The 19,373-nt window shown below is 41.9% G+C and overlaps 1 protein-coding gene across 1 annotated transcript; it reads left to right on the top strand.

The window, feature by feature from the left end:
• The first annotated feature begins 1,646 nt into the window (after positions 1-1,646).
• LOC109920734 lies at positions 1,647-18,819 on the top strand. Its single transcript, XM_048616522.1, has 9 exons — positions 1,647-1,662; positions 2,902-3,165; positions 6,272-6,385; positions 6,552-6,635; positions 8,323-8,448; positions 10,818-10,916; positions 13,316-13,417; positions 15,738-15,787; positions 16,824-18,819. Exons 1-9 carry the CDS (start codon positions 1,647-1,649, stop codon positions 16,842-16,844), a joined length of 876 nt encoding a protein of 291 aa, XP_048472479.1. The 3' UTR covers positions 16,845-18,819.
• Positions 18,820-19,373: the final 554 nt, after the last annotated feature.

Below are 19,373 nucleotides of genomic sequence, written 5' to 3'. Positions count from 1 at the left end.
CTCATGAACCATATCTATACCCCTCACTATTTTATAAACTTTCAAAAGGTCACCTCTCAACCTCCTGTGCTCCAGTGGAAAATGTCCCAACATATCCACCTTTCTTTATAACTCATACCTTTGATACTTGGCAACATCCTCTTTATTATAGTGGTGAACTGGTTTGTAAATGTCCTTTAGGGAAGGAAACTTCCATCCTTACCTGGTCTGGCCTACATGTGACTCCAGACCCACAGCAATGTGGTTGACTCTTAACTGCCTTCTGGGCAATTAGGGATGGGCAACAAATACTGCTTAGCCAGTGACGCCCTCATCCTCTCAATGAATAAAGAAAAAATCAGACCGATAGAAGTTTTTAACAGAGATGTGAAGGAGGGAGGGGTAGAAGTAGATAGTAACAGGATTGAGAATGAATGTCACATTTACTATTTTTAGATCATGCTGCAGACCTTGATTTAATAAATCTGAACAATGATACCAATGAGCTTAATAGAAGAGGCTGTGAGGAGTTAAGACCATAAGACATAGGAGCAGAAATTAGGCCATTCGGCCCATCAAGTCTGCTCTGCCATTCAATCATGGCTGATAAGTTCCTCAACGTCATTCTCCTGCTTTCTCCCCGTAACCCTTGATCCCCTTGATAATCAAGAACCTGTCTGTCTCAGTCTTAATTATACTCAATGACCTGGCCTCCACAGCCTTCTGTGGCAGTGAATTCCATAGATTCACCACTCTCTGGCTGAAGAAGTTTCTCCTTATTTCCGTTCTAAAAGGTCTTCCCGGGCTCGGGAGCAGTGACAGTCAGTGTTTGTGATCTGGCATCAGGCTGACAGAAGAGAAAGGTGGAAGTGCAGTGGGGAGGACATCCTGTCTTGCCTGAGGGCAGTGACGCAAGGATCCAGGGCTGGGACTTCACAGCTGCCCACCAGCATGTTCTGCATAAAACACAGTGCCCACTGCTTTCATAGAATCCTTACAGTGTGGAAGCAGGCCATTTGGCCCATCGAGTCCACACCGATCCTTGGAAGAGAATCCCAACCAGACCAACCCCCTACCCCCTACCCTGTATTTCTGGGCACTAGGGGTAATTTAGCATGGCCTGTCCACTGAGACTGCGCAGCTTTGGACTGCGAGAGGAAACCAGAGCTTCTGGAGGAAGCCCACACAGACATGGGGAGAATGTGCAAACTCCAGACAGACAGTTACCCAAGGGTGGAATCAAACCCAGGTCCCTGGCACTGTGAGGCAGTAGTGCTAACCCACTGAGCCACTGTGCTGCCCCTTCCTCAACTTTACTCCCATTCTGTGGAATACAATGGACATGTCAGGTGGCCCTTGAGCTCTCACTTGAGCCCACTGAGGCCCTTAAGTGGCTAATAATGCAGCAGATAAAAGAATCAATGCATGCCAGTGAGGATGGGGATGATGTGTGATGGGATATGGTAGCAGACAGGGTGGGAGCAATGGAATTTTAGACGTGTTGAAGGACAGAGTTTGGGAGACCAGCCAGGAGAGCGTTAGAATAAAGGAGTTTTCTTTTAAAATTCATTCACGGGATGTGGGGTATGCTAGCTGGGCCAGCATTTATTGCCCTATCTCTAATTGCCCAGAGAACAGTTAAAACTCATCCACATTGCTAGAGCAACATGCAGTCCAGACCAGGTAAGGATGGCCGATTTCCTTTCCTGAAGGACATTAGCGAACCAGACGCTTTTAAGACAACTGACAGAGGCTACATGGTCGCCAGTTAATTCCAGATTTTAGGAAGGAAATTGAATTCCAATTTCACCACCTACCATGGTGGCATTCTACGCTATGTCCCTCAGAACAACAGACTGGGGTTCGGGATGATAGACCAGTGACCTTATCACTCGGCCACCACCTCCCCAACTTTAGGGGGAGAGAGGGGGCTGAGAATTTCAGCAGAAGTAGGGATACAGCAGGGCGATGTTGGAGGTGTACAGACTTTGTGATTGGATTATGAGTGTGGGATTTTTCAGCCTCACCGTATCAACAAGGATGAATGGTGCGTAAAATTAACCTTGCGAGAGGCATAAAGTGAGATTCCTGCTGCTGAGACAGGTAGGGTGATGAATGTGTCACCAGCGGGTCTAACACCTGGAGTGTGTGGACTGCCTTATAAGGAATAGCTTAAGAGGCTCGGCCTGTATCCTCTGGAGTTTATAAGAGTCCGGGGTGACTTAATTAAAACATTGGCTGGGACTGCCAGTGTATTAAGGGCATAGATGGAGTGGAATTTGTCAAGTGTTTACATGAAAATTTTCTTATTTGTAAGCCAGAGGTGTCTAGCAGTAGTCTAGCAGGACCATTTGAGTAAACAGCTTGGGAGGCCTTGGGTTTTTTTTTAACAGCCTGAATGGGTGTGGTCAGCTCTTACAGATCAGGATTTCTGGGTTTTCCTTTAAGCAGAAGCCACTGGGATCTCAACAGAGTTGGAAGCTTCGGTGAATATCTCCTGGCTGCCACTCTCTGAATTTTCTCTTGATTTTATTTGTTTCCTCCTGGGCTGGAGAACTGCATGTGAGAATCTGTGTCTGAATTTTCCTTTTTGCCAAGGGATGTGTTTATGAGATGTTACTATATTGGAACAGCTAATTAATAATAGTTACTGTCTCTATTTTTCTGATAAGTTTTCCAATAGTGTTAAGTTGTTCTAAATTCCCTTTCCTTGGTTGTATTTTAACTTTAGTGTTTAAATAAGTTGTGTTTTGCTTAACATCGAGTAGTTTGGCATCTGGAACAGGCACTTCACATTTGCCTTTATAAATAAGAAAAGGCTAGGGTCTAGGCCACCTTCTTAAGATGTTTCGAGGAGTCTGGTCTGGCCCATAATACCTCATGCTCAGACCTATTTACCTGAGTAATTATTCTCCGGCACAGAACCACTGGCAGAACCTTTGATCAAAGCTACCTATGTGGATTCCACTGTTGAACTGACCTGTCACGTGACTGCCGGGAAAGTGAGTTCCATTCTGTGGAGGAAAGGTCCTGACTTGATAAAGAATGGCCAACATTATCAGTTGGTACAAAACAACAGCAAGTTGATCATTGTTAAAGCCACAAAAACAGACTGTGGCACCTACACCTGCACGGTGGAAAATATGTTCGGCGAGAGGACCGATGCATATCGTCTTATTTTACACGGTGAGTCATGTCTGGTAATCGGTTCCATTTCTTAGTTAAAAATGATATTCCACTATTGGGCCTGCGCTCAGCCTCAACAAAGAGACCTTTGAGTATGGGAGTCGGGATGTCGTAATGCAATTGTACAGGACGTTGGTGAGGTCTCTTCTGGAGTACTGGGTCCAGGTCTTGTTGCCCCGTTATAGGAAAGATATTTCCCAAGCTGGTGAGGGTTCAGAAAAGATTTACCAGAATGTTGCTGGGAATGGACTGTTTGATTTATAAGGAGAGGCTGGATAGGCTGGGACTATTTTCACTAGAGCGTAGGAGGTTGAGTGATGATCTTATAGAGGTTTATGAAATCATGAGGGGTATAGAAAAGGCGTCTTTACCTGTGGGTGGGGGATGTCAAGACTAGGGGACATATTTTTAAGGTGAGAGGAGAAAGATTAAACAAAGTCATTGGGACAGTTTTTTTTACACAGACAGTAGTTCGTCTGTGGAATGAACTTCCAGAGGAAGTGTGTACAGTTACAACATTTAAAAGACATCTAGAGAAGTACATGAATAAGAAATGTTTGGAGGGATATGGGCCAGGAGCAGGCAGGTGGGACGAGTTTAGTTTGGGATTACAGTTGGTATCGACCAGTTGTACTGAAGGGTCTGTTTCCGTGCTGTATGTCTCTGTGATACTAAAGATGTAAAAGTAGAAGCACGGTATATTTTCATGCCAGGAAAAATTAGTAGGATGGAGGTTTGTAGACGGATACCTGAATTTTCACACATAGACAGGGAGTCTTTCCCTGTACTGTTACAAAGTTACCAGCAGAGGCCAAATTCCACTCCCAAACATGGCCCCAACATTTTCCCAGGGAGCTGGGTTCAAATTTGTACCTTTGTGGTTCACAAAGGCAGTTTCATGTGAAAAAGCATAGCTGTCTCAGGCTAGTGGGATGTCCAAAACACAACTTCTGCACTTTAGATCTCACATGAGAAGGTCAGAAGTTCTTTAGAGTAGTAGGATCTCCTTTTACAGAGGTATTGAGCTTTTTGGATATTGTCCTTGGGAGAAGGTCAAGGTTTATTTTTGAAAAGGTAACGTGCACTTTATGAAAAGTCAAGAGATCTTTTGGATTGTTAAAGCAGACACAAAAATGTGTAACAAGTACATGAACTCAGTGGATTTGCCAAAAGAACGGACAAGATATTTAACAGGATGCAAGGTAAGAAACCATCAAAAGAACTGTCAAACTGAAACTAGTTGCTAATCTGTCACTTTGATCTCCTGTCCTTTAACTAGTTAAAATAAACAATCTGTGGTCTTCTTTAAAAATGCTCATGTTTCACTCTGTCTGTGGACACAGGCTCTAGGCTATCATTGCGGGATTACCAATCGTGACTAATTTCACAAATTGTCATTATCAGAGTGGGATGCTCATCTGTTCAACATTTTAACCACAGTTCAAAGTGGCTACAGTTACAGAAGCTGGACTATGAATTCAGAAGTTTGTGTTTATAAGGGATGAACGGGAGTTAAATATCGTGAGCATTATTTAATCAACAAGTTGTGAAAAAAAATAGTGTTTGATTTGGATAAATCTGGGGAGTGTAGTTGAACAGAAAGACCTAGGTGTTCAAGTACATTGTTCCTCGAGAGCTGAGTCACACGCTTGCCTTCATTGCTTAGAACACTAAGTATAGGAGTTGGGATGTCATGTGGTGGTTCGACAGGATGTTGGTGAGAACACTTTTGGAGTACTGTGTACAATTCTAGTCTCTCTGTTATAGGAAGGATATTATTAATTGGAAAGGGTGCAGAAGAGATTTGTAAGGAAGTTACTGGAGGGTTTGAGTGATAAGGAGGGACTGGATAGGCTGGGGCACTTCTCACTGGAGCATAGCAGGTTGAAGGGTGACCTTAAAGAAGTTTAGAAAATCATGAGGGGCATAGAAAGTTCAGGTCTTTTCCGTAGATTAGTGGAGTTCGAAACTAGAAGACATAATTTTAAGATGAAAGGAGAAAGATTTAAAAGGGACCTGAGAAGCAACTTTTTCACACAGAAGGTGGTTCATATGTGGAATGAACTGCCAGAGAAAGTGCTAGATGCAGGTTCAGTTACAACAATTAAAGGACATTTAGACAGGTACATGAATAGGAAGGGTTTAGAGGGATATGGGCCAAATGCTGGCAAGGGGGACTAGATTAATTTTGGATATCTGATCGGTATGGATGAGGTGGACCGAAGAGTCTGTCTCTGTGCTGTAAGACTCACTGACTCTAAATACATCAACTGACACAATAATTATTCAATCTCATCATTGGTCCTGAGGTTTCTCCAAATTGGATACGTATTGAGGTTTTATGGTAGATTTAAGGGAAGAGGATAAGGAATGGACATGGACTGACATGACTGTTTGGCATAGGGGTTATAAAGAGCCATGGAGAGTAGATTGAGGGCTCGAACTGGCATTGGTTGGCATGGTTGGGACACTGGCAATGTGGGGGTATGGTGATGGGGAGTGAGGGATATGAAGTCAGCTTTCCTTTATCTTTTATCTTCGCATCTTCAAAAACAATGCACTGGAGCACGGGGCACAGACTTTCAGCCATTACGCCTCCACACCCAGAAGCCTCCAAGTTCTTTGTCACGGTGTCTGGGACAGCTCCTGCTTTCACCTACATCTTAGTACAAAAATCCAACCGTTGAGGTCGCTTTTAAACAGGTCGGGTCGGGTTTGTGGGGCTGGGAAATGTCCTGGCTCTCCATTCATGACCTGGGGCAAAATAAAAAGATCAAGCCTGCAATCTCTTGATGCAAACCTTTGGCATCTACTGAGAACATTAATGGAGAAGATCACAGAATGCGGCAGGTTGCCCAATATAGGAAATTGATGCGGTCCTAGATTATTGAGTCAAAGTATGTTATTGAGATAGAATGGAAAGACCTTAGCACTATTTCTAAATGTGTGTCCATCGCATTGAAACAGAATAAGCCTGGTGGGAGGTGTTCTATTTGTAACATGCAAGATCCACGAGAAGCACAATTTTAAGGCAAAGCAGACCTTGTTTGAAATTTGCAAATTGCTTTCAAAGTAGCATGAGCTGAAAATAAATTTTCTGTTTCAGGTGCTCAACTGCTACATGACTGTGCAAGGATATTATCCATCACTGCATTGGCTAATGCAGCAGCAGCATTGATTTGTGAAATAATTGCATTCTTCCTTGAGGTCAAAACAGAATGTAAGCAAAAGTATTGAAAGTTTTCAAAAATGTCATGACATAATAATAGAGGCTATGAATCATCTAAATGTGACTCTTACAAATTTCAATTTCTGGCTCTTTGTATAGAATATTAATTTCACTGTGGGAACATTCCTTGCTGATTAGAATTTGCTTATAATTCCAGGTCTTCAGCTTTTTCAAAATCTACTCCAAATCTTGCAGTTCCTTCTCCTTAGTGGTGCATTTGGTTGCTGGATCTACACTGAAGGTACAGTATACTGTCCTGTTCCTTTGCTCCTAATTAGAGTTCAGTCAAGATTTACCCCAAGTGACAGACTGCTCTGGAACTGAATCATCAGATATTCTCAAACTGCGCCTCCCAACCCAGTTGCAACTTCTTCTGTTGGGGCAGAAGATGCAAAAGCATAAACACACATATCAACAGATTCAAGAACAGCTTTTTCCCCACTGATGTTAGACTTCCAAATGGACCACTCAAATTTTAAATTTAATGTTGATCTTGCTGATTGTTCACCTTCTATGCAGCCGTAACATTGTATTCCTCTCTCTGTTCTATTACCCTGATGCACTTTGCATGGTATGATCTATCTGTGCTGCAAGCAAAACAAAACTTTTCACTGTACCTAGGTACATGTGACAATAATAAATCAAATAAAATCCAACAAAAAATGCCAGTTTGTGAGCTTATAATCAAAAATTGTTCATAACCTCTAGAGCTATGGGCCAAGAGTTGGAAAATGTGATTAGTGTAATCAGATCTTTGTTGACTGGCCTGGGCACAATGGGCTGAATGGCCTGCTTTGTGCTGTAAGCATCTGAGTCTCCCTTTGCATTTGACCAGGGTGACCTTAGGCAATCAACAGTAAGATGCGTGCTTTCTGTGCCCTTCTGAGTGTGTGTTAGCAGTAGCTGGGTTATAGCACCTGTACTGTACATTATTGCCTCTAGGAGCTGTTGAATTTGTGTGGTGTGAAATCAGGAATGATGGCATGCTGCACAATTACAGATCTCTTCCCTATATTGTCTATTTATAAAAGCACAAAAGATTCCCCATTGGTTTCTCTCAGTAAGTAATTTACTCAGCGATTCATCTGGATTCCAGCCCAGAGATAACGATTTGGCTCAGCTGATCCATTCTAGCATTTATGCTCGGCTTGAGCCTCGTCTCAACCCTTTTTACCTTATCCGGTCACAACCTCCTTCACATGATTTAACTATAGTGACTCCATACCCCTCTTTTTTTAATTCTCTTTGGGTAAAGAATATTTGCCTGAATTCCTACAGAATTTGTTGATTATATTGTATTTATGACTTTCAATTTTGTCCCCGCTATGAATGGAAACGTTGTTATTGCAGTTATCAAAAAACCTCAGCCTTTCCTGATAATTATAACCTTTACATCATGGTTATAATTCTTGTGAATTTCTTCTGCACCCTCATCAGTGACTCTGTCATTGTTTCTGAGGTGATCATGATTCCAAATGTGGTTCACCCTTAGTTCGATATATGCCTGAGATAACCCCTCAGTTTTTGAATTGAATTCCTCTGGAAATGGAACCCTTATTAACTTAGAGCCATGAGTGTAAGTGATTGGTGACTCTGTACTCCCTTTGCTGCTGCAGCCCATTTTAGACTTGCGTTTTCCAATCAGCTTGTAGTCTCCTTCTTCTTTCACAGAAATTTAACAACATGCTATCCCTTCTGCCACTCACTCCCTAACTCCACATGTTGGGACTGTAATCATGAGCCATTTCAAAATATTTTTGACAATCTGAATATTCTACCTCTGCATTAGCCTGGGTTGTAAAAATGCCCACAGACAGTTATTTGCATGCTGCGTATTCTTATTTTGAAAGTAGGATTAAATAGAAATGGTTATTATTCCCTAATTTACAAATTGACTTAATTTTGTTCACGTTTTCTTCCCTAAATAGGGCCCACTGAAACCACAGTGATCATATTGATGCTTTTAGTACTCCTGTTAGCAGGAGTAGTACCTTCAACTTGGAGTGTGAAGGTCTGTGATACAAAAAAGTTGAGCAAGATCTGGATTGTTAAACGTAAGTTCAGGTACAAATTGCATATTTGTAGGGCACAGCAAAACCCTCATTTAGTGGGGGTGGGGATGTGGGGGGGTGCAGAGGTGGTGGTGTGGGGAATCAGTGAGAGTAGGATTCAGTGACATGGAAGGAGTGTAGAGATTAATGAGGCAGCCTGCTCAATGGATTGGCTCAGATTCAGACCTCATGACCTCCAGGAAACATTGGGAGGTAAGTGGATGATAATTCAGGAAGCCCCCGAGTGTGTGGGTTGGCAGTGTGCGGCATCCGTAGTGTGAAGCTCGGAGAGATACAGCATGACAGCTTCTTCGGGAATCCCTTTGACTGAAATAACTGGAAGGACATTGCATAATACATACCCCCATCTTGGTTTTTTTTGCATTACGTAAAAGATCACGTTTTTCATTTGACTGGAAACTGAACTGGAAGTTGGACCACTTTCATTCAAAACCAGAAGAGTTTCACAACTCAAAACAACTGTTGCAACTTCTTGGGCTGTGCCGTACAATATTGCTTTTGGAAACATCAAAGGTGGGCATTTGAGACTGAATGGCACAAGAATCTTTTGAGCTAAAGTGATTCTGCCAGGAAATAGCTTTCTGATTTGCTGAGCTGCAGAATGTTGAGAAGCTGTAAGTGCCATAGAGTGTGTGGAGAATATCCAGCCCGGAGACAGCATCCTCTCATGTTCTCTGTCTCTCTTTCTTCTTATCTGGAGAAAAAGACAGAAAACCTCAGAACATTTGAAAGAAAGAATTTCATACAAGAAAAGACCTAAGTTCATCTGCTTAGCCATTGAATTGAGAGATGACCATCAACAGACAGTTAGTGGCTTTTCACCATTGTAAAAATCAAAAGGATTTGAGGGAGAAAGGATTTTCCACATTGTAGTCTCAAATTTGTTCTTTGAAATGTTGTTTATCCTTTCCATATTCTTTTCTACCCATAGTTTATGCGTTAACTATTTGTTTTCTGTCTGTCTTTATCATGTTTGAAAGTTTGTGTATATTTGGGAGGGGGCTTGAAGCAGCATAGTTAAGTTGCATAAAAGGGAAATCTTTTGTTTTCAATCCTCCTGTTGAAGTTAAGTGTGATACAATAATTAGAGGCATTTTAATTTTCACTGAAGCAACCTGGTGTGGCTTACTTTTGTCCAGGGTAGATGTCTGTCAGGTACATTGGGTTTGTGTGTGTCATGGGCATCTTTATGTATTTTTATGGTTTTGAGACAAATTGTGGAACACTGAAAAACTATTCCCAGTTGAGCCATGATGATTATTTACAGAGACATCCTGAACTTGTTTTGCATCCATATTTGTGTAATTAGATTGATCCATCACGGATTGCAGGAGTTCACCAGGGTAGCCCAAAACCAAGGTGGGTCAGTGGTTAGCACTGCTGCCTCACAGCGCCAGGGACCCAGGTTTGATTCCACCCTCGGGTGACTGTCTGTGTCACATTCTCCCTGTGTCTGTGTGGGTTTCCTCTGGGTGCTCCAGTTTCCTCCCACAGGCCAAAGGTGTGCAGGCTAGGTGGATTGGCCATGCTAAATTGCCCATAGTACGCAGAGATGTGTAGATGAGGTGGGTTATAGTGGTATGGATCTGGATGGGATGCTCTGAGGGTCGGTGTGGACTTGTTGGGCCGAGGGGCCTGTTGCCACGCTGTAGGGATTCTATGCAAAAAGGACTGACAGAAAGAGTGCCCATGCCACCAGCTGTGGATTATGTGCAAAAACCAGGTACCCAGAAATTGGTATCTAAGGTGATGATTTTATTCCCAAGAAACAGATGAAGTGTACAAACGTGTGCCTCAGTGTTTCTAAATATCTCCTGTTGAACATAGCCCATCCCATGTGCTAGAATGTCAGATTGGGTACTTGTTGCTCCTACTTTGAATTATGAGTTCGGTCGTCCTGCGGTTCTCTGTCTGGGGACGTCAGCTGGTTGCTGTCAAATTTCACTGCCTGGTGTTATCACAGTTTCCTGTGCTCAATATAGTAGCAATGTATACACAGCCCAGGATTGGAGGCACAGGTCAGCAGGAGGCCAAAGAAACAGTGTGAGTTTCCCGAGAAAAGAGAACTGAACAGAGAGGTGCACACATCCATATTGAGGCCACTTGTTTATCTGTCTGCTGATTTTAAATGATTGGATACCTGGCAGATTGCTGGGGAGGTGCAGTTTGTTCTGTCCAATTTTTCTGTTAGTTAAATGCAGGAGATCCCATTATTTCAAACAGGAAAATCATCCTTGTACTTTTCCTGAATATCTGCACCTCCCAAGGCAAGGCAGAAGGCAGACAGATTGGAATGTGTGCTGTGCGTGTGATGGGTGAGCACTGTTTCATTCTGTTTGATTCGTTGCCAGCTTACCGTCTGATCCAAATGGTTTCTGAGAGTCCCCTGGGTGGAATCGTTGTGATCTGTCTGTCATGCTCGCTGATTGTGGATACAGTGAGAAGAGCTGGTGAGTGTTCAAAGATAAAACCGTAGCCAATACATTCACTCCAGAAGTAACATACTGTCTGATAATGCAGCCATTTTTACCAAACTTTTCGTTCGACAGTGTTCAAACATGAGAAGTTTACAGTGCAGGAGACCATTTGGCCCATTCTGTCAGTGTCAGCTTTTTGCGAGTTCCATCGAAATCTAATTCCCATTCTCGCTATCTCCTTATTTCCCTGTATCACAGTCTGCATCAAATATTTATGCCATTTCCCTTGAAAGGCATCCTTTCAGGTAAAAGATTCTATGCTTCAAAAACCCCCGAGAGTACAGTTTCACAGTGAGAACAGAAATTACAGAGCAGAAACAGATCACTTTGGCCTAACTATCCCACTGTCAGAACCTGCAATCTAGTTGAGTCTCCAATCCATTCCTCCTCATCTAAATCTTATTGCAAATTGTTCTCTTTAACTTCTTCCTCTAACACTTAAAAAGCTTCTTCTTACGTGTCCAGGTACTTTCTAGTCAACTTGTTCACCAGTGGGGCAGGTGGGACTTGTACCTAGGTCTCCTAGCTAAGAGATAGGGACATTACTGCTAAGTCATCTTTATACATGTGTCAATGCTCACTTCAGTGGAAGCATATAGTAATGTGCTTTATACTCTCTCCATTCTCTGAGTAAGGAAGATTCCACAGAATTTATGATTTGATTTCTTGATTTCTATCTTGTATCGAGTTAACTTTCTCCCACAACAGCAAGCACATTTTCTGTGTCTACCCTATCAACGCTTGCTTTTAATAATTTTAATCATTTTAGGTCACCCATCATCAAAATATCAATGGAAAATTCAAGTATGTGCTGATTCCACCAATTAAAATTAATGGACAGAAAATTGTGGCAGCCTGCCTCTGGATTTACAAAAGTTGCTCCCAGTGAGTGTAGCTTTTGTGACTAGAAAGAATTCTGAATCATTAAGTATATCAGCAGTTGTAGTTTCCAAAATTTTATCACAGTTACCAGGAGTCAAAGACGCATGAATTAAAAAGGATTTTCCTTCACGGTACATTGGATGATGTGCTTTTTTACGAAGATTACAAATTGTTCTACTATAGTTAAAGTAATGGTTAAATCTGAACTGGACCTAATGACAAGAAATACAGCATGAACTCAGTAGGTCTGAGAGCGTTTGTGGAGAGACCAACCGAGTTAATGTTCCAAGACTAATATTATATTAGTTTGAACTCAGAGGTTTTTCAACACACTCTTTATATATCTTACGGGTTGAGATAAAGATTACGTCCAAAGATGTGCAGGCTAGGTGGATTGGCCATGCTAAATTGCCCGTAATGTTCAGGGATGAGTAGATTAGGTGGGTTATAGGGGGATTGGGTCTGGGTGGGACGCTCTGCCCAGTCACTTCATTGTAATAAGTGCGATGCCTATTATACTAACTGTACTGGAGATAATAATTCAAGCAGTCGAAAGTTCACAAGAACAATCCACAGTATGGAGGGATGGTCTTATGAGCAAATGTTAAACAGGTTGGGAATCTACTCATTGGAATTTAAAGGAATGAGAGGTGATCTCATTGAAACATATGGTATTCTTAAGGGGCCTGACATGGTAAATGCTGGGAAGATGTTTCCCCTCATGGCAGAGTCTAGGACCAGAGGGGATAGTATCAGAACTATGGGACACCAATTTAAGCCTAAGATGAGGAAGACCGTCTTCTCTCAGAGAGCTGCCACAGAGAAGTATGGCTATATTTCAAGTTGAGATAGATAGATTCTTGATCAGTATGGGAATGAAAGGTAATGGAGAAAAAGCTAGAAAGTGAATGTGAGGAATGTGGGGCTAAGAAACGTGGAGCTGGAAAAGCACAGCACATCAGACAGCATCCGAGGAGCAGGAAAGTCAATGTTTCGGGCTGAAACCCTTCATCAGGACTGACATTGACTTTCCTGATCCTCGGATGCTGGCTGACCTGCTGTGCTTTTCCAGCTGCACACTTATTGACTCTAGCTTCCTGCATCTGCGGTCCTTACTGTTTCCAAGTGAAGAACGTGGGATCAGAAGTGATCTTTTTGAATGGTGGTGGAGGCTCCGGGGCTGAATGGCTTCCTCCTATTCTTATGGGCTAATGGACTAAGTTGGGAATTAGGGATTCCTAGTGGCGGTGGTATGGCAAAGTGCTTCTAATAAAGAACAAAAACAAAGTTGCTGGAAAAGCTCAGCAGTTCTGGCAGCATCTGTGGAGGAGAAAACAGAGTTAACGTTTCGGGTCCGGTGACCCTTCCTCAGAACTCCTGATTTACAGCATCCGCAGTTCTTTTGGTTTTTGCTTCTAATAAGAGTTCAGCTAATTTAAGTACTTTTAATAATTGCAGTTCATGCATGTCTATGATTATATCTAATATAGGTAAAGGATGTGTGCCATCAGCTGATCGACAATCAAGTTTAGTTCTTGCTGGGGAAGTGCTGTTACCTTTACTTCCGATATGCTTTATATTTTACATCGTATGTAAGTAATGTGACTGAAATTACCGATTGTTTGAAATCCACTGCAGCTGATACAGATGGACAGCTTTCTAGTTCTGACAGACACCATTTTTGCCAGAGGGGTGTTGGAGTGTGATTCACATGGGACAGAAAACCAATCTCCATAAGAACCATGAGTGTCCCATTCATACAGACCCTATTTTGACTGTTGTGCAGGCACAGACCTGTAGGGTGAAATTCACAAGCGAAATGGAGCAGATGTAAACTCTCTTAAAGCACAGTTGAGGTCTGTTGAACTGTCAGCGTTGGAAGTTCATTAAATCTCCTACCCTTGAAACGTAAAAAAAAAGTACCAGCTGCAGCTGTCAACAATTGTTTTTAAAAAAAATGCTCTGCTGAGTTCTTTTGATTGATAGACCATCTGTTTGCAGTATCTCTTCCTGCAGTATTTGTTGATATGTCCCTAAGAATTGACCATTTGCAGCTTGGAGCCAACGTTGATATGAACATTTGGAAGAACAGCAGAATTAGGATACTCAGCCCATCAAGTCTGCTGTGCCATTTAATAAAATCAGGACTGATCTGAATGTAAGGGGAGGCAATAGGGTAGTGGTATTATCACTAGACTTTTAATCTAGGGACCTGGGTTCAAATCCTGCTATTGCAGCTGGTGGAATTTGAATTCAATAAATATCTGGAATTAAGAGTCTAATGATGATCATAAATCCATTGCTGATTGTTAGGGAAAACCCCACCTGGCTCACTAATGCCCTTTAGGGAAGGAAACTGCCATCCTTACCTGGTTTGGCCTGCATGTGACTCCATACCCACAGCAATGTGGTTGACTCTGAACTGCCCTCTGGGATAGGCAATAAATGCTACCCAGCCAGTGATGCTCCCATTCTGTGAATGAAAAAAAAATGCCCACCTACTGCTGATTAACTCCCACTCCTCATTTAGCATGAATCCATCTATTTCTGCCTTAATAAAACACTCAAATGCTCTGCTTTCAGCACCTTTGAGGACGAAAGTTCCAAAGACAAACAACTACCCACAGCAAAAAAAGAGTTACCTCATCTCTGCCTTAAATAGGAAAACCCTTACTTTTAAACAGGGGTCCCTACCTCTATATTCTTCCACAAGAGGAAATTTCCTCTCTACATTCACCCCACCAAGTATGCTAAGGGTTTTATATGGTTCGGTACAGGTTCTTCTGAGTTTCTTATGTGTTAGGGAGGTGTTGGCATGCTCGTATTTTCGTTCGGGCTATGAATCCAGAGACACAAGTTAACATGGGCTCTAATGCCTCCACAAACTGTGGAACTTGAAATAAAAACATAGCCTGAAATTAAAAAAAGTCAAATGGTGACCATTATTGTTTAGAAAAAAAATCCACCTGATTCATAACTGTTCTTGAGAGATAGAAATCTGTTGTCTAGCCTACAAGTGACTCCAAATAAACAGCAAGCAGTTGACTCTTAAATGGCCAAGGAAGCCTCTCAGTTGTATTAAACTATTAAAAAGTTTTAACAAGGAATGAGTTCAGACAGACCACCTTGGACTGACCGAGGCACTAGAAACAAATCTGATCTTTGAGTGTGATATTTCTTGAGTACTTCTGACAAAAGTCACATTTTGTTGATGCTTTTCATCTTACCCTCATCAGGACAGTTCTCAAGAATACCAATTTATGGGGCTAGCTATAGATTAATACACAGGGCCCTGCCCTTTGCAGCCAGAAAGAATATGGACATGCACTGCCCCTGTTTAAACTCGACAAGATGGGTGGTAACCACCTGCTAGTCTGTTTCTCAGGGAAATGCTACGACCAAACGGAGTTATCCAGCCTGGTTCACAGTTTGAGCAAAACTTGGCTGTTAACTGTCAATCATCATTGATTGGTACATCCCATGGTAATGCCTCGACAAATTGGAGTCCATTCATGAGCCAGTCAGCGCTCTCCTCTCATGCAGTATAAATGCAGGTTTTCCTTTGAATTGCCATTTCTTACAAATGGTCCTGTTGAGTGAAAGATGAAGAGCTTTGAAGAAATGTGTCTTTTTTCAACAGTGCTCAAATTGTGTACTACCAAATGACTGCTCTTCCAATGTTTCTGTGAAATTGATTTGTCTGCCACTTCAGCAAAGCCATTAAAATAAGCAGGTTAATAATACAACAGGCAAGGTGGTTTTTATACAAGCTATTAATCCTTATTGGGCTGTATGGTTAAATCTGATGCAGGAAAGAAGTTCCAGATGATATTCCAAACATCTATATATTGAAAATCTTTGCCCAAGTCATTTCTCCTGCAATATAATGCATTGTGTGTTCCCCATAAACAGACAGCAACAGGAAGATGCGGGCCGCAGGAAACCAAGCTACAAGTAACACTGTAAGAGAACTTGATAAAATCATAAAGTTAAGTATCACATCCAGGTTAGAAATGCAGCCTTTGTTTTCAATCTTCATGTAAATAAATGTTCCTGTAGTTTTCACACGTTACTGTAGATAGAAGTGGAAGATTCTGTCTTATTTCAGTCTTCGAGGTTCTAGTATCTCCTCAGCAAAACGCATACCATTGGGCTTTCTGCAAGTGGAAGTGTATGGTCCTAGTGATACACACATTGACGGAGTCACTCATCCTGTGCTATGTTGTATCGAGTAGTAGAGTAAAACAAACCCAATGTCCTCTTCTACGCAGAAAGCACGAGGTTGAATTAATATCAGTGTCACACTCTAGAAAGTTGAAATTTATCATTTGGAAATTGCAGCACAAATAATCTATTGGAATGAAATTGAACTTTGGAATCCCTACAGTGTGGAAGTAGGTCACTCGGACTTCTGAGTCCACATTGGCCCTCCAAAGAGCATCCCACCCAGAAGCCACCCTCCCCCCACCTACCCTGTTCCTATGCCCTGTATTTCCCATGGCTAATCAACCTAGCCTACACATCTTTGGGATGTGGGAGGAAACTCACACAGAGATAGAGAGAATGTGCAAACTCCACACAGACAGTCACCTGAGGGTGGAATCGACCCTGAGCCACTGGGCCAAAGAAGCCAGAAAATGATTGAAATTGCTGTACAGAATGCCTTATAATGCTACATGGTTGATTTTAAATATATTTCATAATACCAGACCAGGATAGCTGTCTTTTAAAAAAATTCAAAAATCTTGTTGGTGTTAAAAATGGAAATAATTCAATTGAGGGAATATTTTTCAATAAGATGCAAATAATATCTGTGAGTATTTTTTTTGGGGGGCGGGGAATGAATTTTTTGAAGAAGGGTCTAGACCCGAAACATCAGCTTTCCTGCTCCTCTGATGCTGCTTGGCCTGCTGTATTCATCCAGCTCTACACCTTGTTATCTCAAGTATTTTTTTTTGGTCACAGACAACTCAATTTGCATTTTTTCATTCCCTGTAGGAGTTGAACCGCCATTCTTGAAACCCACAGTTGCTGACGTCAGGCTAACGTAAACCCAGAAGTGAAGAACTGGTGTTAATCTAGAGATGATTGCTGTCAATGAAGCCCTGTCTTAAATTTTGGAGTTTGAACACCTGGGGACTATAAGCACTCAGCTCAATGTCTTTAGCCCTTTAATTATTAAGGGTGGAGACTAACAGTACTGTTTCCCTTGTGCACTTTTGGTGGGTTCAAAAACATCAACTCATACTCGTGCTTGCATAGTTTTATGCAGAATATGATAGTCTCAGGTTTAAAGAACATTTTGAAACAGGAAGCAGGAATTAAGAAGCAATAGTTAGTGTCATAAACCATTCCACCTCTGAGCTAGAATTATCAGGAGAAGGTGTGCCATGTGAGGGGCTGGCATATGGATAGCTTGTAGGAAAGTAACAGGTGTATTGCTTTATTTGTTGCATCTATTAATTTCATGTTTAATGCTTCCGTCCTGTGCACTTTTCACTTTCTCTCATTTTCTCTGCCAAAAACATTGTTGCTCTTCTGCTGTTTCTTGCTAGGATCCCAGGGTTTGGTCCATTCTATGACCTCTCCTTTTCAACCAACAGCCCCCTTTCTGCTATTGGTAGCATTACTGCTCAGTGCGGCCGCTGCCCACCTTCCAGTACTGCTATTCACACAACCGCAGTTCATCTCACTTCCCAGACTCATGGGGGAGGATCTGCTGAACCTTTTTGTGTTTCCCTCCAGAAGAGCCCTGTTCAATCACAAGTTAGGTCTTTGCCATTGATATGTTTCCGTGATTCTGTTGTGTCATCAGACTATACCCCTTTGTTTCTTGAAGATATGATATTAATGAACCCCGGCTGGTTGGAACTGTGCAGATTGGACTCAGACAAGACAAAATGCTTTGAAAGGCTTCCACAGTGATGGTCGGAAATCAAATGAATCACTTTCGATGGGGGAAATGTCAAAACAGAGACTTCCTTACAGTTGGAGACAGCCCATCGAAACTTATCCGTCTGACGAAGACATTAACAACTTTCATCCCAGGTTAAAAACTTACACCTCAATGTTAACCAAAGGACTCTAAATCTTATGTTCTCTCATCTTCCTTTGTATTGGACACTATATTAACTTTGTACATAAGTGTGTGTGCGTGTGTGTGTGTGTGTGTGTCTGTCTGTGTGTGTGTGTGTATGTGTATATGTGTGTGTGTGTATGTGTGTGTGTGTATATGTGTGTGTATATATATATGTGTGTATGTGTGTGTGTATGTGTGTGTGTGTGTGTGTGTGTGTGTCTGTGTGTGTGTGTGTGCGTGCGCGCCCACTGACTGCATGAAGGCCTAATGCTCAAAATCGTTTTTCAAAAAGGTACTTTTCTACGTTTTTATGGTTAACAAATTTGCACTTTGCCTCCACAGACCTTGTTGATTAACCCCATATTGATCATAATTAATAATTACATGTTTAATTGGAGAAAGGTAGCCTAATGCAAAAAAAAACTTAGAACCTTGTGTGACCAATGGAGGAGGTTGCAAAGAGGAGCCATTTACCCTGTCTCACCCAGTTGTTACAATTAGCGTTCTGACTTTGGCAGAAACCAGATAACAATTGACAACGACTTAGCCTTTCCTGAACTTTCTTCCTCCCTTCTTGGGGCAGCATGGTGGCACAGTGGTTAGCACTGCTGCCCGACAGCACCAGGGACCCCAGTTTGATTCCAGCCTTGGCCAACTGTCTGAGTGGAGTTTGCATATTCTGCTCGTGTCTGTGTGAGTTTCCTCTCTCTGTCTACAGATAGTTAAAGCGGAAGGTGCAATAACTCACTCAAAGTGCTGGATGAATGAATGAATTTTGGAACCTCAATCCTGTGATCTGACCATAAAGAAGAAACGTTCACAGCCAGCTTCAAGATTAACCCTAAGATTTCCAGCTGGCTGGGATTGTAAAATACCTGCAGATACACAACACAACCACTTTCTTCTAATTCCTACAAACGTACAAACAGATACATGAAGCCATAAGTATTATGGCTGGGGAAGGGCAAATAAGTCAGAGATGTACAGTTCTAGCACCAGTTCATCAATGAATTGTCTCTTTTAGTTCCTTTCGATTCTTCAACGAACACACAAGATTTGGGTGCGCACATTCTCAAATTTGTTATGCAAACTAATTTGTTAAAAGGCAAAGGAGAGAAACCTCTTTCAATTGTAAAGTCAATGCGATACTGAGAAGGTGCGTACTCAAATCTTGTGCGTTGGTTGAAGAATCGAAAGGAACTAAAAGAGACAATTCACTGATGAACTAGTGCTAGAACTATGTATCTCTGACTTATTTGCACTTCCCCAGCCATAATACTTGTGGCTTCATGTATCTGTTTGTACGTGTGTAGGAATTAGAAGAAAGGGGTAGAGTTTATTCTACACAATTACAAATTAGCCATTCATTCCTGCAGAGATAGTAGGAACTGCAGATGCTGGAGAATCTGAGATAAATAAACTCTACCACTTTCTTCGAAATCCTACACACGTACAACCATTTCCATCAT

The sequence above is a fragment of the Rhincodon typus genome, chromosome 35 (assembly GCF_021869965.1).
Source record: "Rhincodon typus isolate 14 chromosome 35, sRhiTyp1.1, whole genome shotgun sequence".
Taxonomy (NCBI): domain Eukaryota; kingdom Metazoa; phylum Chordata; class Chondrichthyes; order Orectolobiformes; family Rhincodontidae; genus Rhincodon; species Rhincodon typus.
The sequence above is the reverse complement of the archived record's forward strand: the minus strand, read 5'-3'. Positions and strand labels throughout refer to the sequence as shown.

What these genes read in the sequence shown, in the direction of transcription:
- LOC109920734 (XM_048616522.1), top strand. An exon ending in CTTTATATTTTACATCGTAT is followed by an intron (nt 13,418 to 15,737) that starts GTAAGTAATGTG and finishes CCCCATAAACAG; the next exon opens with ACAGCAACAGGAAGATGCGG. An exon ending in ACCAAGCTACAAGTAACACT is followed by an intron (nt 15,788 to 16,823) that starts GTAAGAGAACTT and finishes CATTCCCTGTAG; the next exon opens with GAGTTGAACCGCCATTCTTG.